Source organism: Phyllostomus discolor, chromosome 10, assembly GCF_004126475.2.
Source record: "Phyllostomus discolor isolate MPI-MPIP mPhyDis1 chromosome 10, mPhyDis1.pri.v3, whole genome shotgun sequence".
NCBI lineage: Eukaryota > Metazoa > Chordata > Mammalia > Chiroptera > Phyllostomidae > Phyllostomus > Phyllostomus discolor.
This window is the reverse complement of record NC_040912.2, coordinates 14,440,347-14,465,822: the sequence shown is the minus strand read 5'-3', so window position 1 is coordinate 14,465,822 and position 25,476 is coordinate 14,440,347. Positions and strand designations below refer to the sequence as shown.

Here is a 25,476-nt window from a genome sequence, read left to right as displayed (position 1 = left end):
AAAGCACTCTCCCCTTAATGTCACAGCACGGTCGTTTAAGTGTGTGTCCCACTAGAATGTGGGCTTTTTGAAGACATGAACCATATTGTCTTTCCTTCGGCACGGTGCTTGATACTGAATACTTTCAATATTTACAACCCGGTCAACAAAAAAGGTGAATAAAACAAAGATTTTTAAAGACTGAGTAAGAGACAAGGATTACATTTAGGTATAAGCAAAAAATGTTAGGAAAAAGGAAGGAATGGTTCCCAAATCAATCCAGTTGTACTTCCCCCCTTGTAACACAATAAAGAGACAGTCCCATTTTCAAAGAAACTAACTTTTATTTGAAAGGAGACTACTTTCCCCACACACATCCCCTAAGGACTCCATGCTATACGAGAAGAGCCTGCTGGACCACCGTCCCAATGACCCAAATTTCTAACAGCAAAGTGTACAACTGCTCTAAGTAATAAATAATACGGGCTATCCTTCACTGATTAAAAGAATACTTAAACTTCAATAAATTCAACACAAAAATCACACTTTGTTAACTTTTTAACAGATGTATTTTAAATATGTTTTATAGAAGAAGTACACAAGTTTTCCATCTCTAAAGAAACAATGTATTTTTAAGTTTCAAATTTTCCATTTCTGAAAAGAAATGACCAAGTGTTTCCTTTTACAGCTTCAAACTTTCTACACGCAACTATCTGACTGCTCCATGCCACCCTGGACAAACTGGATGGGACCGCACTACTTTGTGTGTTACTTACTATCTTCCCCAAAAGGAAGTTGAAAAAGGAGTTCGTTGTAAATGCAGATTTCTAATACAGTGTCTAATACAGTATCTGACACAAAAGAAGCTTTAAAAAGATAATTTCTTTCCTCTTTTGATTAGCCTGGAGTTAATTTTCTAAAAAAGCAACCTTAAAAAAAATTCATTTACAAAGCATAACACTAGGGGTTCCTTTTTTACTCAAGATGTTTAACTACTCAAATGACAACAATCACATCTTTAAGAGTATAATAAAAGGGGTGGAAAACAGCAATACAATTGACAAAGTGTAGATGCTAAATAAACCAAAGATTTTTTTAAGGGTTCTTTTCAAGAAGTAGGAAGGGTTAGCGCAGGGAAATCCGGAATTAAACAAAAAAAGAAAAAGAAATCCTTAACTGCAACCATTCTCTGTATCAGTAGCGTCCTGAAAAGAGAGGGGGAAAAAAAAATCAAATTGACGATCAGTTTGACTTGCCTATTATTTTTCCAACTATTACCAGTCACCATATATCCTAATATTCTAAAGTCAACCATTAATTAGAAATGAGGTTCTTAACACTACAAAAGCGCAATACGTACTTGGGCTGTAGGAACGAGATCTCGATCGTGATCTGTAGCGACTATAGTAAGGAGAAGGCGATCTTCTTCTGTAGGAAACAAACAATTAGCACACTCATAATCCACTGAGGCAGATGAAAATAAAAATTTCCCATCGTTCAAAATAATAATGAACCTGCCCTGGCTGGTGTGGCTCAGTGGACTGAGTTCTGGCCCATGAACCCAAAGGTCATCCCAGTCAGGGCACATGTCTAGGCTGCAGGTCAGATCCCCAGTTAGAGGAAATGAACTGATGTATGTTTCACACAATAATGTTTCTCTCCCCCCTTTCCCTTGTCTCTAAAGATATATAAATGATATCTTAAAAAATAAATACATAAATAAAAAACACTGTCCGTTCCCCAATAAATAATGTTGGGGGTGGGGGGAACAAACCAAGATGATAACTATTACATTCTCTATGTGCCAATGATACTAAAACAGTAAGTATGTGGCACAATGAAATACTGGCAAATACAGATAACGAACCTCTGTCTTCAACCTTGAGAAAAATCATTCTTTTCTATTTTTTAAAGAAAGCATCATATAATAATCTTTCAAACATTTTTTTATTAATACATATCAAACATAAATCAAAAGTGCCAAATATTACCACCACCATCTAATTTAGAACAGGAATCACAAGTTAAAACATTACCTGTACCGGTAATCATAGTCTTCATATCTGTCGTAGCCACGCTCATATCCTCTATCATAGTAAGAATCTCGACGCCTGCCACCTCCGCCGCCTCCACCACCGCCTCCGCCGCCACCACCGCCACTACTACAGAAAAAAGAAAAAATTCCACATCAATGTGAGCTATTATTTTCTAGTATTATTTAATACTAAATGGTACTTAAATAAAGTAAAACGGAGGAAGGAGGTGAGATAACGGAGAAAAAAACAAACCCTTACACATCAATTACCTCCATGGCTTAAGTTTGCTGTCATCAGTGTATTCTGCTTTGGCTTCCTAGTCATTACATAAACAACCAAAAAAGATTTCACACAACTCTCCAAACTATAAGCTGCTGTTCTATTAATGCACTACCTAAGTCAGGACGACCTTCTCAACAAGGTGAAATGAACTGTGCTGGGAAAAAACACCAAACTGCTAAAACGTGTGTCACCAACACTAATTCAGGTCTGGCTGGTATGGCTCCGTGAAATGAGTGCTGTGGTTTGATTCCCAGTCAGGATGCATGCCTGGGCTGCAGGCAGGTCCCCAGTAAGGGGTGGGTGAGAGGCAACCACACATTGATGTCTCTCTCTCCTTTCCCCCTTTCCCTAAAAATGAATAAATTAATAAAAATGAATAAATGAAATCTTAAAAAGACTAATTCAAAGCAATTTAAAAAACATCAAGAATTTTAAAAGTCCCCATTTGTATTATACACAATATAAAAGTTGCCCCTGCTCCCCGCTTTTAAATAAACACTAATATCAGTAAAACCCTTCCTAATACACAGAGACTTCCCAGGTCATATAAAAATAGAAATACTTTCTTAAAAGCATGTATTTTTCTAGTATCTAGTAATTTTCTATTTCTGTAGTATCAAGGGCCAGAAATGCACTTCAGTAGTTTTAATATACATATATCCTCCTGCTCATATATATATGCTCACACACACACACGCGCAGTTGACCCTTGAACCATACATTTATTATTTTTCAATCCTCACCTGAGGACATGCTCACCAATTTGAGAGAGAAGGGGAGGAAGGGGGAAACATAGATTGGTTAGCTCTCTCATGTGCACTCAGCAGGAAAGAACCTGCACCTCGGTATGTGTCCTGACTGGGAATCGAACCTGCTTACCTTGTGGTTTATGAGAAGACACTCCAACCAACTGAGCCACACCAGCCAGGGCTATATTGGGTTCTATTAATCTGCAGATTCCCACCCCCACAATAAACACTATACTGTTTTCAGTGTTTGGGAGTCTGTATATGCTGAGGGTCAACTGCATGCATCAATCTACACCATTTTACATAGGGAACTGAGATCCACAAATTCTGGTATTTGTGGAGGTCTTAGAACCAATTCCTTCCTGGTGGTGTACTAAGTTTTGGGGGGTCAAAAGCTTAAATGGATTTTTGACTACAAAGGGGTCGGTCCCCCTAATCCCCATGCTGTTTAAGGGTCAACTGTATATAAATAAAAAAATAAAGAAATAAGTGATTCAAAGACTGTATACAAATTAAGTACATTTCCATTTTAATTATACAAAAAATTTTATCCTTTAACTAATCAAAATTCTGTAGACATTTCTGGTAGACTTCAGGTTATAGTGGTTTAGCTTAGGAAACTTTAAATCTTACTGAGTTGGTCTGCCCATGTAGATGCCTGGTGTAGGTGTGTGTGCTCTCTTGGTGATAGAATAATCCACACGAATTCTTCTACCGTCCAGCTCCATTCCATTTGCCCTTTCCATAGCCTTAAAGGAGAGAGGCACAGAAAGTCACACATAATTCCCCCAGGAGACACTACCAAAACTGTAATAAATTAAAGTTCTCTAAACACTTCTCTTTCAAACAACAGGAGGCAGGATTTCACATATTAATCCTCCTTGTTATACACATGCCAGTGTCTGGGCAACCCAAAGCAGAAACTGACCAGTCTAAACTGGTCAAGCCAGGCCTTAGGAACACACCGCCACCCAGTGGACTGCACGTATAAAGGAAGCTCTAAACCTGCCAGTGAGTGCTCCTGTCTTTGTACCTGCATTTACAATGCCTATCACTTTGACTTTTGAGGCTTATAACAATAAATGCAATAATAATTCAACCACTTTAACAAATTTGCATGAAGTTCTTTGGAACTAAGTGGCTGTTTTCATTTTGTGTTATCCAGAAATAAACCTGGGAGAAGAAGAATCAAGAGACAAGATGAACAAATTTCATATTTAAAAAAATTGTGATACTGTTCACATGTTTCAACATTAACTTCAGGTCAGGTATCTTGGTATTTTTAAATTACACCTCTCTCCCTTAATTGAGATCAGGAATAAACAAGAGACAAATATAGTAGTCCTTGCACCCCTTCCCTGCAGTTTCAGTTGTCCAGTCAACCAGCAGGCAAAATGGAAAATTCCAGAAATAAATAATTCACAAGTTTGAAATTAAATTGTGTGCTGTCCCTCCCAGGATGTAAATCATCCCTGTCCAGCATATCCACACTGTATAAGCTACTCTTCCCCACCCCACTGGCCACTTAGTAGACGTCCTGGTTGTCTCGACTGTCACAGTATCTCAGTGCTTGTGTTAAAGTCATTCCTATGTGGCCCCAAAGCACAAGGACAGCAATGCTGGCAATTCAGATATGCAAAAGAAAAGCTGTAAAAAGTGCTTCAGTGAAAAGTTTGGTTCTATCCAGTTTCAGGCATGCATGGAGGGCGCCCAGTCCTGGAACGTATCCCCTGCAGGTAAGGGGGGTACACACTATGCAACAGCAAAAACGAATGAATGCATGAATGCATGATCAATACTGGCAAAACATCAGAATGCCTGTTGCATAAAGGACTTACAACCTGCACCACTGTTTTGTTAAGACTTCTTCAGGTCCCAACCTCAGCATTGAGGACACTTCGGGACTGCTAGTTCTATGCTGAGGATGGCTATCCTGTGTACCGAAGGATGTTTAGTGTCATCCCTGGTGTCCACCCACACATGCAAATAGCCTTTATTATTTTTAAAAGACTGCTTATTAAGACTTATTAAGACTGCTTATGTTGCAATCAAGCACTGTTGATGCATAGGGCAACAATAACATATATCCAGCTACTGTCACAAGTAAAATGGCATAAAAAATGCTAATATCTGTGATTTATTAAGGTCTGATAACACCTTAACAATGAGCTTCAAATTCCTTAGAGTGGAGTTTTCTAACTCAATCACTAAACTTTTAGTAAAGAGAAAGCGAGTCTACTGGTTCCTTTACAATCCAATACCTATTACACTGGCACTATTTCAAACCATTCTGTTGACAAATTAAGAAGGGCACCAAAAAGGCCCTGGCTGGGTAGCTCAGTTGGTTAGAGCATCATCCTGATACACCAATGTTTTGGGTTCGATCCCCAGGCAGGGCACATAAAAGCACCAACCAATGAATAAATAAGTTAAGTGAAACAACAAATTTTATGTTTCTCTGTGTCCCTCTGTAAATTTAATCAATCAATCAACCAATCAGTAAAAGAATAGCATCAAACAAAAATTTAAGAGTACCAACTCATCTATTATTTTGCGGTTATAGAACAGAATGATAGATGAATATTAAGAGAACAGAAAAACAAAACTCTGCATGTGCACATGGGTAGCAAATTAGACATAAAATTAAACAGATTCAACTTAAAACACTGTAATTCTAAAAAGTCAACAAATCACCTGCTTGGAGTATAAATAAAGCTTAATCAAAAGAAACACACACTTCACTTTTTCCATTAACCCAAACATACATCTCACTTTACAAGGCCAGATTTCAATAACGCTACCCCTATAGAAGTATTAGCTGGAACGTGAAACTGGCCACTCTAATTTTCACACTAAGACACAAAGTTTGAATCAAATCAAGAATGAAAGAGGACATAATGTGTACAGAACTGGGAGTCTATTAATCAACTTTTAATAGCAACTCAATACTATGATCATGCACACCAGAAAATGTTCAAAGTGACAACTGTAAAAACAAAACTACCTCTTTTGAGTCATCTATTCTCTCAAAATACACAAAAGCAAATCCTCGTGATCGTCCAGTTCGCTGATCATAAACCACATTGACACCACTCAATGGTCCATATCGAGAAAACACTTCACGAAGATCCCTCTCTGTTGTGTACAAACTGAGGCCAAACACTCCAAGACAAGTGTTGGGATCTGGATTTGCCTGTTGAATAAAGAAAGATGTCAATTAATTTTAAGCTCCAAATTAAAATAAATATTAAAACACAGATATATATTGCCTAAAACACCTCACCCAATACCCAAAGACCATACTGTTTCAAGTAACTTGGAAACAATTTAAGAGAGGGGGAGAAAACAGATGACTTATGCCTATATACTTCAGGTTGTAGCCTGTACAAAAACAACTCTACTCTCACTGTCCTGGCTGGTGCGGCTCTGTTGGCTGGGTGTCATCCCTCAAAGCAAGAGGTCACCAGTTCAATTCCAGGTCCAATCGATGGTTTTTCTCTCACTGCGATGTTTTCCTCCTTACCTCTCTTTCTCATTTATTAATGATATACAAAATCGTATTTATTTATGGGTAAGGAAACTGAGTCTTGTTTTGAAGATTTTACTTATTTTTAACTAGAGGGGAAGGGAGGGAGAAATAGAGGGAGAGAAACATGGATTGGTTGCCTCTGGCACACTCCCCATGGGGGAACTGGCCTGCAACCCAGGCATGTACCCCAAACTGGAACTATACTGGAGACATTTGGTTTGCAGGTCAATGCCCAACTCACCGAGCCACACCAGTTAGGACTCTCTTTTTTAAAAAACAAGGATTAAAAAAAAAAAAAAAGAAAAAAGATTTCATTTATTTTTATAGAGATGGGAAGGGAGAGAAACATCCATTGGTTGCCTCTCGCATACCCCCAACAGGGGTCCTGGCCCCTAACCCAGGCTTGTGCCCTGGCTGGAAAAGAACTGGTAACCTTTTGCTATGCAGGATGACGCCCAACTGAGCTAGCTATACAGGTCAGGCTTGCTCTCCCTCCCTCCCTTCCCCTTTCTCTAAAAATAAACAAATAAAATGAAAGAATAAAAAGAAAAAAGTGCCTTGGCTGGTGTGGCTCAGTGGAGTGAGCGCTGGCCTATGAACCAGAAGGTTGCCAGTTTGATTCCCAGTCAGGGCACATGCCTGGATTGCAGGCTGGGTCCCCAGGTGGAGGCATATGAGTGGCAACCCATCGATATAGCTCTCACACATTGATGTCCATTCCCTCTTTTTCTCCCTCCCTTCCCCTCTGAGAAAAAAATAAATAAAATCTTTAAAAAAAGAGAAAGGAAGAAAGAAGGGTTTGGGGGTCCAGGGGGAGCAGGACAGGGAACCACCTTACTTTCTATTCTAATAATGTTCAGAATGTATACTAAAAATACACCCTCAGTTTAATGCCTATTTCTAGTTTATTCAAATGTTTTATATCCTTTATAGATGTGTACTTAATCTGACTTCATCTGCAACTGCCGATTAGAACCCCCACCCCCATTTTCATTCCTAAGCAGATCCCACCAGAGATCAGAGGTGCAGCATCTACACGGAGAAGCGCAGCATAATAGTTCAATTAAGCATAGGAACATTAGAATCAAGGGTCTGACTGAAACCTGGGCTCTGCCATCTAGCCAAAAAACAAACCTCAATTTCCTTGCCCTGACTGGTGTAGCCCAGTGGGTTGAATATCATCCTGCAACCTGAAAGGTTGAAGTTCACACGCCTGGGTTTTGGACTAGGTTGCCAGTTGGGGGTGTGCGAGAGGACATAATTTGATGTTTCCCTTTCTGCCTCCCTTCCTTCCTCTCTAAAAATAAATAAAATCTTCTCTCTCACACACACACACACACACACACACACTCCATTTCATTATCCATAATATGCTAACCTGTGTTGAAGAACTTTGCCCAGTGCTCATACTATGAGTGTGAGCTATTTCTGCAGTATTTACCTGCTGTCTACTCCCTGTCAAAGCCTTTTATCTCAATATTCTCAACTCAGTTTATGCTTTTCATTTTAATCCCTGGAACAAAACATTTCTCCCCAAAGTTCATGTCTTTTAACTACTCAAAAGTCAAGAAAAGGAAATACACTTAAATGTATACCAAATAATATCCACACCCTCAATGATGGTTTTTGAGTACCACTTTTTAAACAATGGTCTTGTTCTCATAAAGCAAGATATGCTATAAGACAAAACACAAACGAAAGACAAGTTTTCATTAACTTTTAAAAACCACGTACCCTGCTGCCTGTGTGTCTTCTCCGGTTAGACATTGGAGAATGACTTCGGCTCCTTCGACGTCGGTACTCTGGTGTGTACGACCTACTCCGAGACCGCCTCCTGTGAGAGTGAGAATGGGATCTGGATCGAGTGTAACGTCTATGAGAATGCCTCCTTGACCTCGACCTTTGAGAGAAAAAGTTTAGGTGATACTGAAACAAATGGCTAATGCCAGGGACCTATACAGATAATCCCTGCCTACTCTCAGCCCCTTTCTGAGAGGGGCAGTCCTCCTCTCGTTCCCTTCATCACTACACTCTCCTGTTCTCAGCCTTCCCTTCCACATCCACTCTTTTTGCCTTACAAGCATGATAAGGCCCTGCTTTTTTAAAAACAAAAAACAAAACAAAACAAAACCCAACTACCACTAGGAAGGAAATTCTGCAATATCCAACAGATGAAACTTGAGGGCACCGCGCCAAGTGCAGTCAGTCAGTCAGTCACAAAGAAACAAACGCTGTACGATTCCGCTCACATGAGGTATTTAGTCGTCAAAATCATGAGGACAAAGTAAAATGGCCATTGCCCCGGGATGGGACAAGGGGAGAATGGCAAATGTTGTCTAATGGGTATAATTTCAGTTTTACAAGAGATGAAGAGTTATCAGGATGGATAATGGTGATGGTTTGCACAACAATGTGAAATGTATATAATACCACTGAGTTGTATATTTTTAAATGGTTAAGATTTTTATGTGTATTTTACCATAAAAATATACAAAATGTTAAAATCATTTCATTGAATCACTTATTACCTTCTCAATATAACACTATATTCCCTTCACTGTTAAGTATCATTTCCTTTCCAATCTTTCTTTAGCCTCCTGCAACCTAGTATCTACTACATTAGTTCATCAACCTAAAATGCCCTTCTAATCTAATAGTTTTCATCAAGCTTTCTACAGCATCTCACCCATCTCTCCACTGCTGATTCCTCCTAGTTCATCTCCTGTCTGATTATTTCCAGTCACTCTCACAGTCCTCCTTCTTTGTCTATCAATGCAGCAATTTCTACTATTTACATGACCCATCCTTTACTAAACACCCAGACCAGTAGTGATGACAGTCACACAAAATAACTTCTATAAGGCATTCGGTAAATGTTATAAATACCAAGGGCCAGAAAGTTTAAAAAGAGGGCACGTGGGTGTAGGAATAAAACTAAAGAGGCAAGATTGTTCAAAACCAAGAAGGCTAACAATAAAGCCGGGGCACTTAACAGACTTTATCAGGTAGATGGGGAAAGGTGTCCTAGGGATATCAAGAGCAAAGGTTCCTTGACAAGAAGACGTGGACACATGATCAGAGAACTGCAGAACAGTACAATCTGCAAGGTATTAAGGAGAGTGAAGATTAGGAAAGGATCGAGACAACATCATATAAAAGCTTGAATATCAAGCTGAGAGCATAGATTTATCGATACAGCAAACAAAGGCTTCTTTTTTAAATAAAAATTTTATTTATTTTTTAGAGAAAGGAGGAAGGGAAGAAGTAAGGGAGCGAAACATCCGTATGTGAGAGAAACATTGATTGGTTGCCCCTCACATACCCACCCCTGCAAATGGGTACCTGACCTGCAACCTAGCCATGTGTCCTGACCAGGAATTGAACTGGTGACCTTTTGGTTCATAGGGCTGCAATCAAACCACTGAGCCACACCAGCCAGGGCAACAAAGGCTTTTTAATAGGAAGAAAATAAAATGAGCAGCCTACTATCTAAAAGAAATTAATCATGTGAGGGGTGGGATGTGGTATGTATGAAGAAAACTTGTGTTTGTGCAAGAATACCAAAGAGGATTATTTTACATTTTCTTTAGCATTAATTTACAGCCTCAATTTAAGGAAATAGAAAGTTTCTGCTATTTAATTTTTCAGGTAACACATGAGCAGAAAACTGAATCAAGGGATAAGAGAGTATCTGAGGGGAAAGGATTCTAGGCTGAAGCCAGTAAATGCTAAGGTCCTTAAACGAAAATATGCTCATTTCTGTTTCTACAGCCAAATTCCATTCAGTGCTTTCTGCACATGGAGATTTAATTAGAGTGGCAAGTAAATCAAGGACTGGGCTGGATATAATAGAGATAAAGGCATAGCTGTAGACCTCGATGAAAGTAGTCTTTTAACTAATTCTGTCTCATGCCTCCCTGCAAGTAGACCCTATTCAAAAATATAAATGGACTCTAGCCAAGAAATTACAATGATTTATCAAACTAACTATAGGCTGTTCCCCCCAACCAGCCCACCTGGGACATCCAATATAGTGAACCCTGAAGTTGCCAATGGAGTATTAACACGTTGAGCTGGTGGTGGCAGGGGCTCTCAGTCACCCAGGGATCCTCTGCCCACTCCCCCAATTACATCTGAGCAGAGTTCCACCCTGAACCTAAGTCAAAATATTCAGGTAAAGAATGTAGTTGGAATGTGAACTGTGAAAAACCTTCTCAAATCATTTTGATAACCAACAGAACATATATACATCAAATTCTCTGCCACTACATTACACGCCAGCTCTTCAGTGGAGAAAATTACCTTTTTTGTTGTGCAAATATTGAAGTAAAATCAAACACGAATCCTCAAATAACAAGGACATGTAAATCAGTTGACATTTAATTTGTTTTAATAGCCAGTGAATATGTGATAGATTGAGCTAGAGATAATTCTACTTTATTTATGTGTTTATCTCGAATATACTACTCATTTCTAAACTTATGTGAACAGTTTGAGAAAACTATGTGATTGGAGTCTTTTGTGAAATTTCTATACAAAATGTTGCAAAACAGATCTGGCAAAAAACCACTTTGCCCTGAAAAATCCAAGGAAATCATTTTAAGTATTACTTTAAACACACATACCTGGATTTTGATCTTGATCGAGAATGGGATTCAGAATGTTTGGAAACCCTTGATGGACTACGAGATCCTGACCTGCTCTCCGATTTTACTCGAGCAGGAGTTCCCGTTGGAGATTTTGACTGAGAGCGAGACTCCTAACAAAGAAGACAGTATTACAAATGGCACTGGTCATGTAGATGCCTAACACCTAACATTTAAAGTACCGTAATTATTTATATTGATTGCTCCTGGAAAACAAATGGTTAGGCAACACCCTCCAGAAAAAATTTCAGCTCATTAATAACCCATTGTTAATATTGCTAACTGTCCTCTAAAATTCCCTACTTGAACCAGATCACCAATTCTCTATTAACTAAGTAATCATGCAAATTCATCTACAACTTGATCATACAGACACTGGAACATAAACCATACATTTACTTAACCTAGGACCCATTCATTCTTCCAGATTCTTTTAATTCTACTTCACTCTTGCTTTCTACTTCTCTTCATTCTTCATTGAGTTTTTCATTTTTCATACTTCGTGTATTCTTCCCCAATTCAAACAATTCAAAATAGCCTTAAAAAAATATTCAAGTGCTTCTATCTGACCAATCTTCTGTTCAATTTTTTCCCCCATTCAATTTTAATTTTCTGATCTTTAATACTTTTCATTAGCCTTCTTTTATCTTGATTTATCTTCCACATTCTTGGAAAAAACTCTTCAATTTCTTCACGAACATTAACCTTAATGGAAAAAGAACATTTAGTATATTTAAGCACGTGGGGATTAGAAAACTCTGCTGGAGTTCAGAATGTTATCTACCAAATGGAAAAGCCAGCAGGTAAAGTGCAAATAACTAGTTTATTAAAAAAAAACAAACAAAAAAATTTTATAATCTTTAAAATTGTTCAAAAGTCTAGTTTCTAAAAATTAGAGAGAATTCACTAATTTTTCTAAATGTTTTTACCGTACTCTTCACCCTCCTCCCCTTTCATGGTTCACCCTAGTTCCTAAAATGTGAACAATTTTAATATAAATACTTAATTCAAGCATAAATCTAACTTGAACTGTAACCTCCCACCCATGTTTTACATTTTCACTAATTTATATCCTGAAGATATCTTAGTGATCTTAAAATAAGCTTTCACTAAGCCATGCTAAGGTATCAAAATATAAAGCAAAGCATCCTAGCCTGCAGCATCTGTATAACACTATCCAAACTCTAACATACTGAGGCTCAAAGAGATAACACCTCCCAATTTTGTTTGACCACTATCTTTGCTCACTCTGACTTAACCAGGAAGATATGTTCTGAAGTAAAGCAAGGGGAAAGTATAAAGTTCTTAAAATTTCTCCCCAGCTTATCAATTCCTAATATACGTATTTTTTGCAATTGTGTCATTTTAAAACTCTGTATTATCCATGAACTATCATAGTGCATGAGAAGTTATCACAAAATTAATACCAGGGTCTTTATTTTTGATCCCACCTCTTTTTGTTCCATTTTTGCAGATTTATGCGGTTATGCGTATTTGTACTCCCTTTAGTGACTATATCCTATACCGGTAAACTGCCTGGCTCCTGAAAAAGCCGAATATATGTATATAAAAAACTTTCTAAATCCATTAATTTCAAACTGATTAAAAGCCTGTTTTTTTTTTTATGTGACAGATACATGAGGCACTTATGACCAAAGTGGGACAGCTGGTTTCTCTGTCCATTTAAGCCTTGCTTACCAGTGTAAATATTATCCGTTTCATACCAATTTTCATTTATACCATAAACCTACCTACCATATAACTTCCTTTAAACTTTCCCTTGCATTTTGTTTAATGTCAAGAACTGTACTGATGCTGCTAAGCATATTTATTTTTTCAGATGAAAACACAACTGAAATATATACCTTTCCTGTTCAATATTAACCTTTCCCATTTAGCCATCTGTGTAAGTTCTCTACTACATCTCACACACTCTGGACAGATCCTTGGAACAGAAACAGCAATTTAGGCCTTTCAGACTCACTGAAAAACTGTAAAAGCAGCATATTCAGTACTTTAAAAAAGGGTACAGCTAATTTGCTTGTAATTGCAGTCTCATAGGCTGCTTCACTAACTATGCTGATAATAGATGGAATACCCTCTATGAACATCACCACAGCGCTTATTATACACACATATCAGAAGGCTTTGTGCTCTGTGACACTGTAAAACCTTAATTTTACTAGGATAGAAATCAAATCTTATCGCCAAATCCCTAATTTATTCTTAAATGTTTATGTGAAACTTCCTACTATAGGCTAAAGATTTATGGTCCAAATATATGTGTAGATTTGATTTTCAAATCTTCCCTTATAAGCGTGACTAATAGTTGAAAATTATTCAGTAGTACTGAACATTGCCTTTTCTTAGAAGCTAATGTGCAAACAAAGTAATCAATAATATCTTAAATTTTAAATCCCAGCTCTGGCATAGCAACTTATTGGAAAAATGCAATTTTCCCTTTATTTGTTAACAAAGCATTAAGACATAACAATATCTTTTCAAAAGACATCAGCATATTTTAAAAGAAGGCTTGTTTTTATAATTATCCAAGGTGTTGCAAAACCTAATCTCCTTTGTTGCCTACACTTCAATTTATTTTTTAATCAGGGAACCTAAATCTGCATAAATTTCTCACTTTTTAAATATTTTATTTACTTATTTTTAGAGAGAGGAAGGGAGAATGAGAGGGAGGGAGGGAGGGAGAGGGGGAGAGAGAGAGAGAGAGAGAGAGAAAGAGAGAGATAGAGATAGATAGATCACCATGTGGTTGCCTCTCCGTGTGCCCCCTACTGGGGACCTAGCCCACAACCAAGGCAAGTGCTCCGACTGGGAATCAAACTGGCAACCCTTTGGTTTACAGGCCCACACTCAATCCACTGAGCTACACCAGCAGGGGCTGCATAAATTTCTTCATGCAGTAATTCAAGGTTAAGAAACAGTCATCTTAATTCTCTTAACTCCTAGTTTCAAAGTTGTCATTATCAGTTTTACCTCCCAAAACCACTGAGACTTGAGACTAAAAAGATAAATCAATAACCATCAGTAAACTTAGCCTAGAGAATAAACTATAAAGAAAAAATGAACAAAAGGAGTAAACTATATAAAAATAAGAGATAAAATAAAAAATAAAATAAAAAAGAATGAAGTCTAAAATAAACCTTTAATTCTTCAGAATTATTTTTCCTATTATACCAAAAAAGGCCTGTCATAAGAACTAGTAGTTAATAAACAGTCTTCACACACAGAAAAATGGTCACATTAAAATTTGCCATTTTTAAGCAACTTGTTTTTCAAAAGCTGGTACCAAATAAATGCTATTTCCAATGTACTATGCATTAGAAACCAGGCTACAATAACCCCTCTGTGGACAAATGCTAGAGTATCCTCTTCTACCTTTGGCTGGTAACCACATCATGTCACAAATAAATTTTAAATATGCTTCCATTCTACCATAACCACTCTAAATCAAAAGCCAGGCACAAAGTTCTCACTGCACAACCTGCTTAAATAATGTTTGTTCTTCTAATTATTCTTTACCATCAAGGTATCCCTGGTGGTAGCTAAAGGACACAGCCAAAAATAAAAGGAGGGAGCTAACCATAAATATTAAGGGTATTCAATAAAGTAGTCTAAGGATCTTTGATTTCTAATTAAAATGTGGTTGTATCTTACACACTGAAAACAACCCCAGCAATCATGTACTATGCTTTTAATCAGAAAAAAGGGTTATTCGATATATGCCCATTGTTGCAGAACACCAATAACTGCTACAGCAAGCAATAACTGCACTTAAAAAAAAAAAATAAAGCAACTGTATTATAGGTGGGGAAAAAATTCCAACTATATATGCTTAGTAATTAAAAGCCCATTAAAATAAACACATAAATCAATGTAAATGTTATACGGTAACCTGTCCTACTATTATAGCAAGGCAAATTCTATGCCAAGAATAGTGCCAAGCTTACACAAATTCAAGTCTATATGAATAGAACATGAGATTTTTAAAACAAACTTCCTCAAAACACATTTTCCCACTAGTTTATGATAATGGATACCTACTTCCATAGAAATACACTAGTGCATTTAAGTAAATTGTACATCAGGGTGGGGGTTATTTAGATTACCCAAGTAACTTATATTTATTGTATCAAGAACTTCACTCGTTAGGATGTATGAGAAACCTGTGTTCACTCAAATATTTAATTTCAGTCTACAGAAATAGCAGTTCTGCCTCCTTCCTCTTGAGTGTTATGGTGCTTCTTTTACAAACTCATAGGCTTATAAAAGAAATAATCCCACTCTCAATTCTTAACCCCTAACTGCTACTAGAGCAATTCTTTAAAAAGAAAATACCAATTGTTCATATAATCAATAGTCTTTAAATGATTTCCCTTTCTTTAAGGTCATGCCTGCACGATGCAATCTGAGTGAGGTTAAAGCGGTCTTTGTATCTGCAAAGGCTCACAGATATGCTAACACTATTATGTGTCTACACTCTAAGTTTGGAATAATTTTGGGAATGCTTAGCAAAAATTGGCATTTACACATACATAATCAAATTCATGCCACAACTGTGAAATCACCTGTAAAATTTGTAATCTTTTGTACAGATTTTAAATGTGGCTCATAAATCTGCCAGCTTATATGCCACAATCAATTGTTCTATCCAAAAAGTTAGTGTGTAAGTGACAATTTCAAAGGTAAAGTATAGAAAACAAATTTGTAAGAACTAATATGGTTTAGGGTTAATAAAAGCCAATAAATAGCAACTAAAAGCAAACTACTAATGTAAGAACCTGTCTGAGAATTCTCTACTTATGTTCTTATCTTCTAAAATCATGAAATATTTATGAATCTTGAATAAGACTACAGGACCTTCGTTTCAAGGACAAATCCCAACTTTTCCTCTACCTCAGATGGGTTAGGCCTAGTCACTCACATCTTTGTGAAATCATGAAATAAGGCCTCTAACAACTATTCATGGCAGTTAAATTAAAGGAAGGAGGGGAACCACATTTATTTTCATTTATTACCCTCAACTTTCTTTTACAGACTTTACTGATTCTTCTCCCCATTGGATCTTTATTGTTTTCTCACCTCCACTTCTGTCTTGCTAAATCTGTTAGGACATATGAACAAGTATCAGCTTTAATTACAAAGCTTCCAGATTTAGTTATTTGATGCCAAAGCACCCAGTGATACTACCAAGAGTTTTCACACTGTCTGTTAAGTTCTAGTAAACTATTATGCTGATTACTCATGCCCATTTCACACTTACTATACCCTAGATAAACAGGGTAAATATAACCTAGGTTCATTTACAAAACCAAGCCCATAAAGTTTATTTGTATTTTTTAATGGAGCTCAATCCTAAATATTTCAATTTCTTGATATTTTTTTCAGAGCCCAAGACAGTTTTATTATGTTTTAGAAATGGTACAAATCATAAGCAGCAGTTAAGACAAATCTGTAAAATTAGTTATGCACTGCTCAATTAGTTGCATTGCTCCTTTTAAAAATCCTGCTTTCTACTTGTATTGAGCAAATTAGTACCCTTCAGTGAAAGAATCTCCAATGTAAAAATTTAAGCATTAAAATGTTTCCTTAACTTTACAAATTCTTTAAATGATAGCAGGAATAAAAAAAGCATTAAAACTGGATAATGACAGTACTTAACTTTAGGAAGATAAATTAAACCCAAGACAAGTAGGACTGTCTCAAATTTAACATTGTGCAACCCCTACTATATGAAAGGAAGCCTTATCCTTTTTAATAGGTTGACATGATGAGAGGGAAATTAAATTGCTGAAGAAGCTGAATTAAGTTTTTTTTAAAAAAGCTACAGTGCTGACATTTTTACCTGTAAAATAGGAATTAAATAAATCTATTTCTATTGTTCGACAAAATATCTACATACAAATTTCAATTCCAAATTGGTACAGGTGAATTTTTGTTTTGCTCTTCATTTTTATCATCCAGTCAACAACTGCATATATTAAGGGGAACTCTTGAGTTTCTTAAAAAAGTAGAAATAAGTTCTAAAAAGGGGGCAAGAATAAGTAGTATTTTTCCTCTTAAATTGTATTTCGAAGCATAGACAATCATGGAATTATAAAATAGACCTCTACACAATAAAGAATCAATAACTTCTATTAAAAACACTGAGCCCCACTGCATGAGCAAAAAAAACCAGACTCTATTTTTCTAAGTTTCATTAAAATAACTAAGAGAGGAGGGGAATAAAGTGAAATGACAAGAAAAGCTTAATTTCAATCCTCCTTAACTTCTCTAAAGGACACTATAATTTTTTCACATCTAAACCCTAATTTTAGTCGAAGCTGTGTGAAGCAAACAACTCACTTTCTTTATGAAGATGAAACACAGTCATAGTTCAAGTGCCAATCCCAAGTGCTAACCCCAAGCTCCAAAAGATATTTTCACTTAAAATATTTCTGTAAACTTGACATACACATCCCAAGCAAATTGCTTTAATGAACTCATTTATTTTAATGAACTATTATTCCCCCAGAGCCCATAAAAATGCCTCATTCATTCTTAACATCCCACTGATGTCCTGTTTAGACCAGATTTTTCATAATTTCCTTCCTTAAATATTTCAAATGTGCACCACTGCTTTTCCTGTACCAGTCTCTCTGTGCTAAAATTCCTTTCATTACACCACTCCTACAATTAAGAATCCATAGATGGCTCCATACCGCAAATTTGTAAATCTACAATTATCTACAAGACCCTCCATCATCAAATCTATCACCTCTCACTATTCTAGCAACCTACTCATTGTCACACCCATACAATCAACATTCATTTCCCTAATCATAAAATCCAAAGTAACTTTCACACACTACATAAAGCTTTCCCCCTTCCTGTAGCGCACAGAATTCCTCAGCTCTGTTTCTGGAATCCTTTATTAATTCTATCACACAGCACTTGATTATACATATTAACTTCACCCAGATTTGAGCTGTCAGTCACCTCAAATAAGACCTCAAGTTCTTTTTCCTTGAAGAACATCTGACTTTTTTGGTAAAAAGACAGCAGATGTTCACCAGTTTGACCTCCGGTGAATTCTGGCCGGTTAAGTCTTCGTTAGGGTTACTTATAACTAAATTGGGTCTATTATATTTTCTTTCCTAAAGTTTTCTTTTTTATTCTGCAGCCTTTTAAAATGGAAGAGACATTAATCTATAATGGAAAATTAAGCTCCTGTAAACCGTGTTTAGTAAAATCCATTAATGACTCAGAGACAATGAAGTACAGTGTACTCTTAAAAAAAAAATCAAAATACATACAACACAGTGTTATGTCCAATGAGCAAATGACTGGGACTTGTACATCTCAGATTCCTGTCTACATGGTCTTCTGGGCCACAGTTTTTAATTTCTAAAATGGTAATAAGCCCTTGAAAAATTAGTGCAAGAAGTTAGTTAGAAAGTATGTCCAAGTTTTGGGGGAGAAGGGAATAGATTCTAAAAGTCTATAAAAGTACAAGGTCTTAATATTAGCCCTGTCTCTTTAATGTGTTCTGCAGTCTCTAGAAGTTGCCCTCTAATTCTAAAAATCTTTTCAGTAAGATGGGGTTAAATGTGTGTTTATTCTGTAGATAAAGCAAATGAAATCTGAATACTGACCTGTCAGATTTCTCTAATTTTAGTTAAAAAGAAGTATAACTACTTAAACACCTTTAAGTCCTTTTTTGAGCCATTCTAAATTTAGATACAAAGATAAGAACACAACAATTGTATTCTAGTAAATTGTTTTTTAAATTTCTGGTTTGTGGTTAGCAGATTAAAAGAATCACTTTACTTTAAAAACCAAAAGTACTAGTTAATTGCTTTAAGAAAAAATTTAAAAAAGAAAAAGTAAACAGTCGGAAAAGCTTCTGGCATTCTTCTAATTCTTTAACCAATTAAATATAAAACAATTACCTCAACCTACACACAAGTAATGAGTGAGTGAGCATGGATGTATTCATTCAATCTGAGTTTATTCACGCTAAAATTCACTTCTGGTATCATGTGTGAAAAAGTATTTTCTTCGACTATTGACACAATAATGGGGTGGGAGGTAAAAACCCTTTCTATTGAAATAAATCAATGCTTACGTACATTTTAGCTTACAATTGGGTGGAAATCTTACATCTATTATTACATATTAGGTAGATAAAGTGATAAACATCTTAAACTTGCTTCCTTCCTCACCTAGATGGCTAATTGAAAAATATGAACTTAAGAAGGGAGACAAGGTCCAAAACAATAAGTCCACTTCGCTTCCCCACAAACCAAACTAAAAGACATCAGCAAAAATAATTTTTTGTTTTACAGTTAATCAAAGGAAAGATTAATGGGCAGCAGAGTTTCTTTCCATAACTACCTAATATTTTCAAAACAAGAAGCAGCTTACATCTACCACCAAATATTATTACATAATTTTAAAAGTTTTGATGGACAAGAAATACCCTATCCTAAGAAAATGAGCAAGTTCAACCACTCATTTATATCTATGCTCCAGATTATATTTTAAAAAACCCATTAAAAGTAGCTTTTTTGTTTAGACTCTATTTAAATCTCTCTCCTTGAAAAGAACAAAAGCCTAAACCGACCTCCTGATTTCACTGTCTGGGTCCAGGTGTTTACATGGAGCTTCTAAAACAGGCAAAATGCATTCCATCCAGCACACACCTCAAGTGTTTTTTACCCGTTTCCTAGTGACTCAAATACCAACACAGCAGACGGAACAAGTTGACTGGGCATTGTTTTCGGGGTTTCACACTCAGTCACTCCCACCAATTTCCACTACGAGGGTAACTTCGGAAATGTAACTCCAACACTGATAACTGTTCTAGTATTTTGAAGCTCAGGATAGCGTATCCCAGGGGTTTATATTCATCGACCCCAAATAATGAAAACCTCTGAGCCCTTTGTTGGTTGAGAAATGAGAGGGCCTGTAATTCTCAGCTAACGTTTTGCGCTAGAGCAAAGTATAAACCGACTAGCTATTTTTAAAATACTGAGCCATGAAATATGTTCAGTTATATAAGACTAAGCCAGAAGATTCCCCCCACCCCTTTCCTTTTTTTTTTTTACCGTAGAAACCTGTAAAGGAGTGGTCAGGTTTTAGATGAAAGGCCACAGGAAGAAAAGTATTAGAAGTTGAGATACAACGAAGAGGGGGGGAATAAAAAACCCCAACATCAAGGAATCAGAAAAATAAGGCGTTATAGCATTTCCACAGTTTTTGAAATGAAAGAAGAAGGGACATTAAGGGGGAAAGGGCTCCTTGCGTAGTTTTCCCCTCACAGCTCTCGTCCTAAGAACGCTTAAGGGTCGCTGCGGTCGTTGACTAACCACTTCATGGGGCTCGTCCCACCTTCAACCTCAAGGCTTTCGCCTTTATAGACGCAACGCCGCCGGTTCCAACAGAGACGCGGCCGCTCACTGCAATAGAGAGCCAAGGAGACACAGGCCGCAGCTAGTCCCACGCCAGCTTCTCCCCGCCCGGACGTCAGCCCCGCGCACTCTCGACCCCGAGACCCTCCACGATGCTCGAGGTCGCTAGAAAGGCCACCGCAGGAAGCACCTACCACTATCCGGCCGGAGGGGAATTCCCTGCCGCCTCCTCCCGCCTCACCGCGACGGGGACCCACACCTCGCAACAGAGATAAGGAAGCCTCAGGGGTGGCGAGAAGGGAGGGCGCACTGCAGGGGGAAATCGGACCCAGGAGTCCAGGTATCAGTCTCCAAAAAAAGGGGGAGAGGGGTTACCCGTGGTGTTTGGGGCAGGAGTGGAACCCAGAAGCCATCTTGGGATGAGGGAACAACGGCGATGGCTCCAGAGGCTGCTCCCCGCGGACCCCCGCACGACTCCCCGCAACCCTGCCCCACCGCGCTCTCCCCGGTGAAACCCCGAGCATCGGGCCGCCGCCGAAGACGGCTCCCGCGGCTTTGTACTCACTCTGCCCTCGAAGTTGTTCTCCTCTACATCACTCATGTCGGCCAGGCGCTCCCCAGAACTAAATAAGAGACAAGTCTCGCCTTGAGGGCCGATGACCTAATCAACCCGCAGACCGGACCGTAGGGAGAAGAAAAGAGTCGGCAACTATGGCCGCTCCACTCGACTCCCACTCGGTCGCAGGCTCCTGCAAGATGGCGCCGGCGCCGCCTGAAACCTTCTGGCCACCCGAGTGCGCAGCGTAAGGGGGCGGGGCTTCTCTGTGACGCCACTAGCCCCGCCTCCCTCGAGGCTTTGTTGCGGTCTCAGGCTCGCGTGCTGGTTGGCTTGCATTCCGAATCTCCGCGCGTTGGAACCTAATTCCCAGCGTTGACCTCCCAACTTGATCTTATTGAATGAGTCAGTCATTTTGGAGATCTTCAGTCACGGGATGAGCTTATGTTGATCTTAGTTCCTTTATACATTTTCCAAGTGGATTCTGATAACAGGGAAAACTGAGAACATATACACATAGTTAATAGGCTTTTACTTTGGGATGGATTCACCACTATTACTTTTCTTCAAATTTTGTGCTTCGAGTGCGATCGAAGTAAGGCCTGCACGGATGGGGTTATGATGAAAAGCCTCAGTTCATTATTGCCTTACTCCTCTCTGCCTCCAGTCCCTCCTCCCAAAGACCCCTGTATCAATTTTATTTTTTAGCAATGCTTAGTAGTTCCCTACTGCTCTTTTTTTATTTAGATATTTCCTTATAGCTTTGTGGCCAAGACCTTCCAAAGGTATCTACTTGATTTCCAATTGTGGTAATAATTTCTTAGGTGACTGAGCTTTATTTGTATTTTGCAATTTTTGAGATTAATTTCCTCATAAAATATTTTTCTCAATAGTTTCTAAAAAATTTATTAATTTAGAGAGAGAGAAAAACATGAATTGGTTGTTCCACTTATTTGTGCATTCATTGGTCGATTCCTGTGTGTGCCTTGACCCAGGGTGGACCCCGCAACCCTAGCACATCCAGAGGAAGATTTAACCAACTGAGCTGTGGAGCCAGAGCCTTGCTTGAGCTTCTTGTAAAGTAGTCTTCCTTTCTCTTCATTGGATATATTCTAAGATCTCCAGTGGATGCCTGAAACCATAGTGAGTACCGAACCCTTTATATACTATTTTTTTCTATACATAACCTCTGATAAAATTTGTTTTATAAATTAGGCACAGCAAAAGACTAAGAACAATAGCTAATAATGAAATGGAACAATTATAACAGTGTACTGTCATAAAAGTTATGTGTAGGCGTAGCATCATTGAGTAACATAAAGGTTACTTGAACACAAGCACTGGGATACCACCAGAGTGGATCTGATAACTGAAGCAGCTACCAGTGACTAATGGGCAGGTACAGTGTGGATCCCCTGGACAGAGGGATGATTTGGGTCCCGCAAGGGATAATTCAGGTCCCGCAAGGGATGGAGCAGGACAGCACCAGATTTCATCATGCTTCTCAGATTGACAAGCAATTTAGAATTTAGGAACTGTTTTATTTCTGGAGTTTTCCACTTAATGTTTTTGGGCCATGGTTGACCACAGGTAACAAACTTCAGAAAACAAAATCATAGATAAGGGGGGACTACTGTATATTCTGGATATTAACCTCTTATCAGATAACATGGTCTGCAAATGTTTCCTCCCATCCTATAGAGTGCCATTTATTTTTGTTGGTTTCCTTTGCCGTGCACAAATTTTGTTATGGTTTTGTTAAATTAACATTTGTTAAATAGAGCCCCGGGGTGCCTTGCAGTTATGTAAAAGACCACAAGAGAAATTGAGATCGAGAAGTTTAACACTTAGAGGACCCGGAGAAAGTCCATAGCGTGACTCCTCAAGGGCCATGGAAAGAGGTCAAGGAAGGGTACAGGCAGACAGAGTGACAAGACCTTGGGCACATGCCTTTATTAGGGTCCAAGGGTAGAGTGCTTTGGGGTTCCCAAGCTGAGGCTGGATCGGTCAATTCAAACAAAAGAGCAGGCTTTTTTTTTTCAAATTATAAGAGAAACTTTATTTAGAAAGTTACAGCGGTAGTAGAAGTGAGCCAGCTAAGCTGCATTGGCTCAAGAAACAAGTTACAGAAGCAGAAGAAGGGCCCTTGGAGCTGAGGAGAGAGAAAGGCAAAGGTAACGCACCTGCTGGGAAGAAGAGGGGACAGGAAAAGGCACCGCTCCAGAGAGTCAAGGGGGATAGCTTGTTAAGAGCAGGGTTCTGGTAAGCTGGTGGGGGCGGGGAACGGGTGATTTATGTGAAGTGGGATAAGGCCCTGGGAGTCAGGGGAAACTGCTTATCACAAAGGCTGTTGGAGGAGTCATATCAGGAACTTGCGTTTGCATTTGACTCTGGGCTGTTATATAGGACATGCACCTGCATGAGGAGCTAGTGTCGGTTTAAACAGGTCACTTGGCCAAACAAGATGAATGCTGAGGAGCAGTACCAAGGAGTAGCTTAGCTAAGCTCTCAGCGGTCCATCCTGTGATACATCAAGGTCAAGAATAGCAACCACTTGTGTAGCAGATATCTTAAAGGGCGTAGGTGTTGTTTTCTGAAGTTACTATAAACCAAAGCACATTTAACCAAGGCAATAATAATGAAGCCTATGACAAATAAACACTACTGTTTGAGATCCAGTTCTTGGCCATTATTTGTAGGTGGGTGATGAGAGCCATGGAATAAATCAGGGACCTCGAGGAGTGTGGGAATTTGTTGAAATATTTCAGCTCTGTGATGCGTGACCTGTAAACTTGACACATCTTGTGTCAAGGAGGTTGGCCTGCGCCTGTCTTGAGTGTTAATGTTCAGGAAGTGCTCTGTAAAGAACAGATTCCACCCTGTAGGAAGTCTCATGTCAGTCCATTATCCACTGTCGTTTGTGTCACTGAGTCATACACTATTGCTGCATCAGACATGAAGCATGCTGTAGTGTTTACATGGGTTTGATTAGAATGGCTGATAATCGCTGTGTAGTTTTTAACAACTGGTCCTGTTGGCCTAGGGCAGAAGCCCCTGTTCCTAGACTGCTGTGTCAGTGGTGAGCCAATCCCCACAGGACAGAGATAAGAGTGGCTCTTTTGGTGTAAGGGCAGGGCATTTCTAGTGGACAGGTGCCAGGAGGGAGGACAAAGGTAGCTGGAATATTGAAGGTGACCATGGCAGTAAGGGGGGTCCCCCCCTGGAAAGCTTGCAGACTGGGCAGTGCTGTGTAGACTTCTGGCTCCTTGAGTCAGAGCCACAACAGAACTTGAATGAGACGTGGTGTATCATTATGGGGCAGGAAGTATGTGCACATGGTGAGGTCCAGCCTTTCATGTTCTAGTGTAGTTGGTGACCTTCAGAAAATACCACGGTGGGGAGTTAATTTTTTTGATGCTTACTCACAGGGCACCCTGTTTGGGGGTCTAGATTAGCCATTTGGTTTAGCCCAAGTGAGGCTTGAGGTGTTTTGGGGGAAATTAGCACAGGGAGCTGAACCCCAGGAAGAACTGTGGGATAGGTAGTGACAGGGGCTTTAGGTCTGACCCGGATGGTAACAGATCCTATCTTGGAGGTTTGTATGTCATGTCAGACCTGGCACCCAGGGTTGTGCTGTGGGGCAGGGTCATGGCATATGAGGGGGAGGAGCTAATGGAGGAGGTGTGGAGAGGAGTGGATGTGGCAATTTCTGGTGTGGAGCAGCAGGTGCTGTAGCTGTCGTGGGAATAACTGGAAGAGTAGGGTCTGTCACGGATGCCTTGTGTGGAAAACAAAACCTGTAACCTTGTACAGTGAGCAGTGAACACAGCAGCAAGAGGCCCCAAACCATGGGGCTAATAAGCAGGTCAAGCTAGGGGTGTTGCAAAGAAATGCTTTATTGTGGCTGGTGAGGTTAGAATACAGTGTTTGGCTTGCCATAAAGGTGAAATGATGCTTCATGCTGGCAGGGAGACTTAGTCACAGTTTAGTTTTGGTAGAAGCCAGTTAACTATTTCAGAAAAGTAGTATGCTATAGGATTTTCAGGGTCGATTACCTGGAGGCATTTTTGCAACTCAGTCCCGAGGTTAACAATCGCCACGTTCATTTCCCTCCTGGTGTGGAGGTCATCTGGGATGGGGAGTTCCGATGTCCAGCTTCCATGTCCAGCGAGGTTGGGGGCACATTGTCTTCTTCGTCTTTCCCATGGGTGTGGTGCCACCATCTGAGGTACAGTCATCTCCAATGGTGAGCTTGTGGGTTGGGGCCATGTCATGTGAGGTACTGGTGT

At 38.9% G+C, this 25,476-nt stretch overlaps 1 protein-coding gene across 7 annotated transcripts; it reads right to left on the bottom strand.

The window, feature by feature from the left end:
- Window positions 1-1,089: 1,089 nt before the first annotated feature.
- On the bottom strand, window positions 1,090-21,423 carry TRA2A (transformer 2 alpha homolog). 7 transcript variants are annotated; one of them, XM_036010502.1, is made up of 9 exons: window positions 21,197-21,415; window positions 20,826-20,940; window positions 11,201-11,926; window positions 8,310-8,475; window positions 6,051-6,239; window positions 3,680-3,795; window positions 2,016-2,141; window positions 1,340-1,407; window positions 1,090-1,184 (listed from the first exon to the last, which is right to left on the bottom strand). In XM_036010502.1, exons 4-9 carry the CDS (start codon window positions 8,340-8,342, stop codon window positions 1,174-1,176), a joined length of 543 nt encoding a protein of 180 aa, XP_035866395.1. In that variant the 5' UTR covers window positions 8,343-8,475; window positions 11,201-11,926; window positions 20,826-20,940; window positions 21,197-21,415; the 3' UTR covers window positions 1,090-1,173. The 7 variants fall into 7 exon arrangements, with proteins under 7 accessions (XP_035866395.1, XP_035866398.1, XP_035866396.1 ...); XM_036010505.1 differs by having other exon boundaries at window positions 11,201-11,334; XM_036010503.1 differs by lacking the exon at window positions 20,826-20,940 and adding an exon at window positions 20,590-20,679.
- Window positions 21,424-25,476: the final 4,053 nt, after the last annotated feature.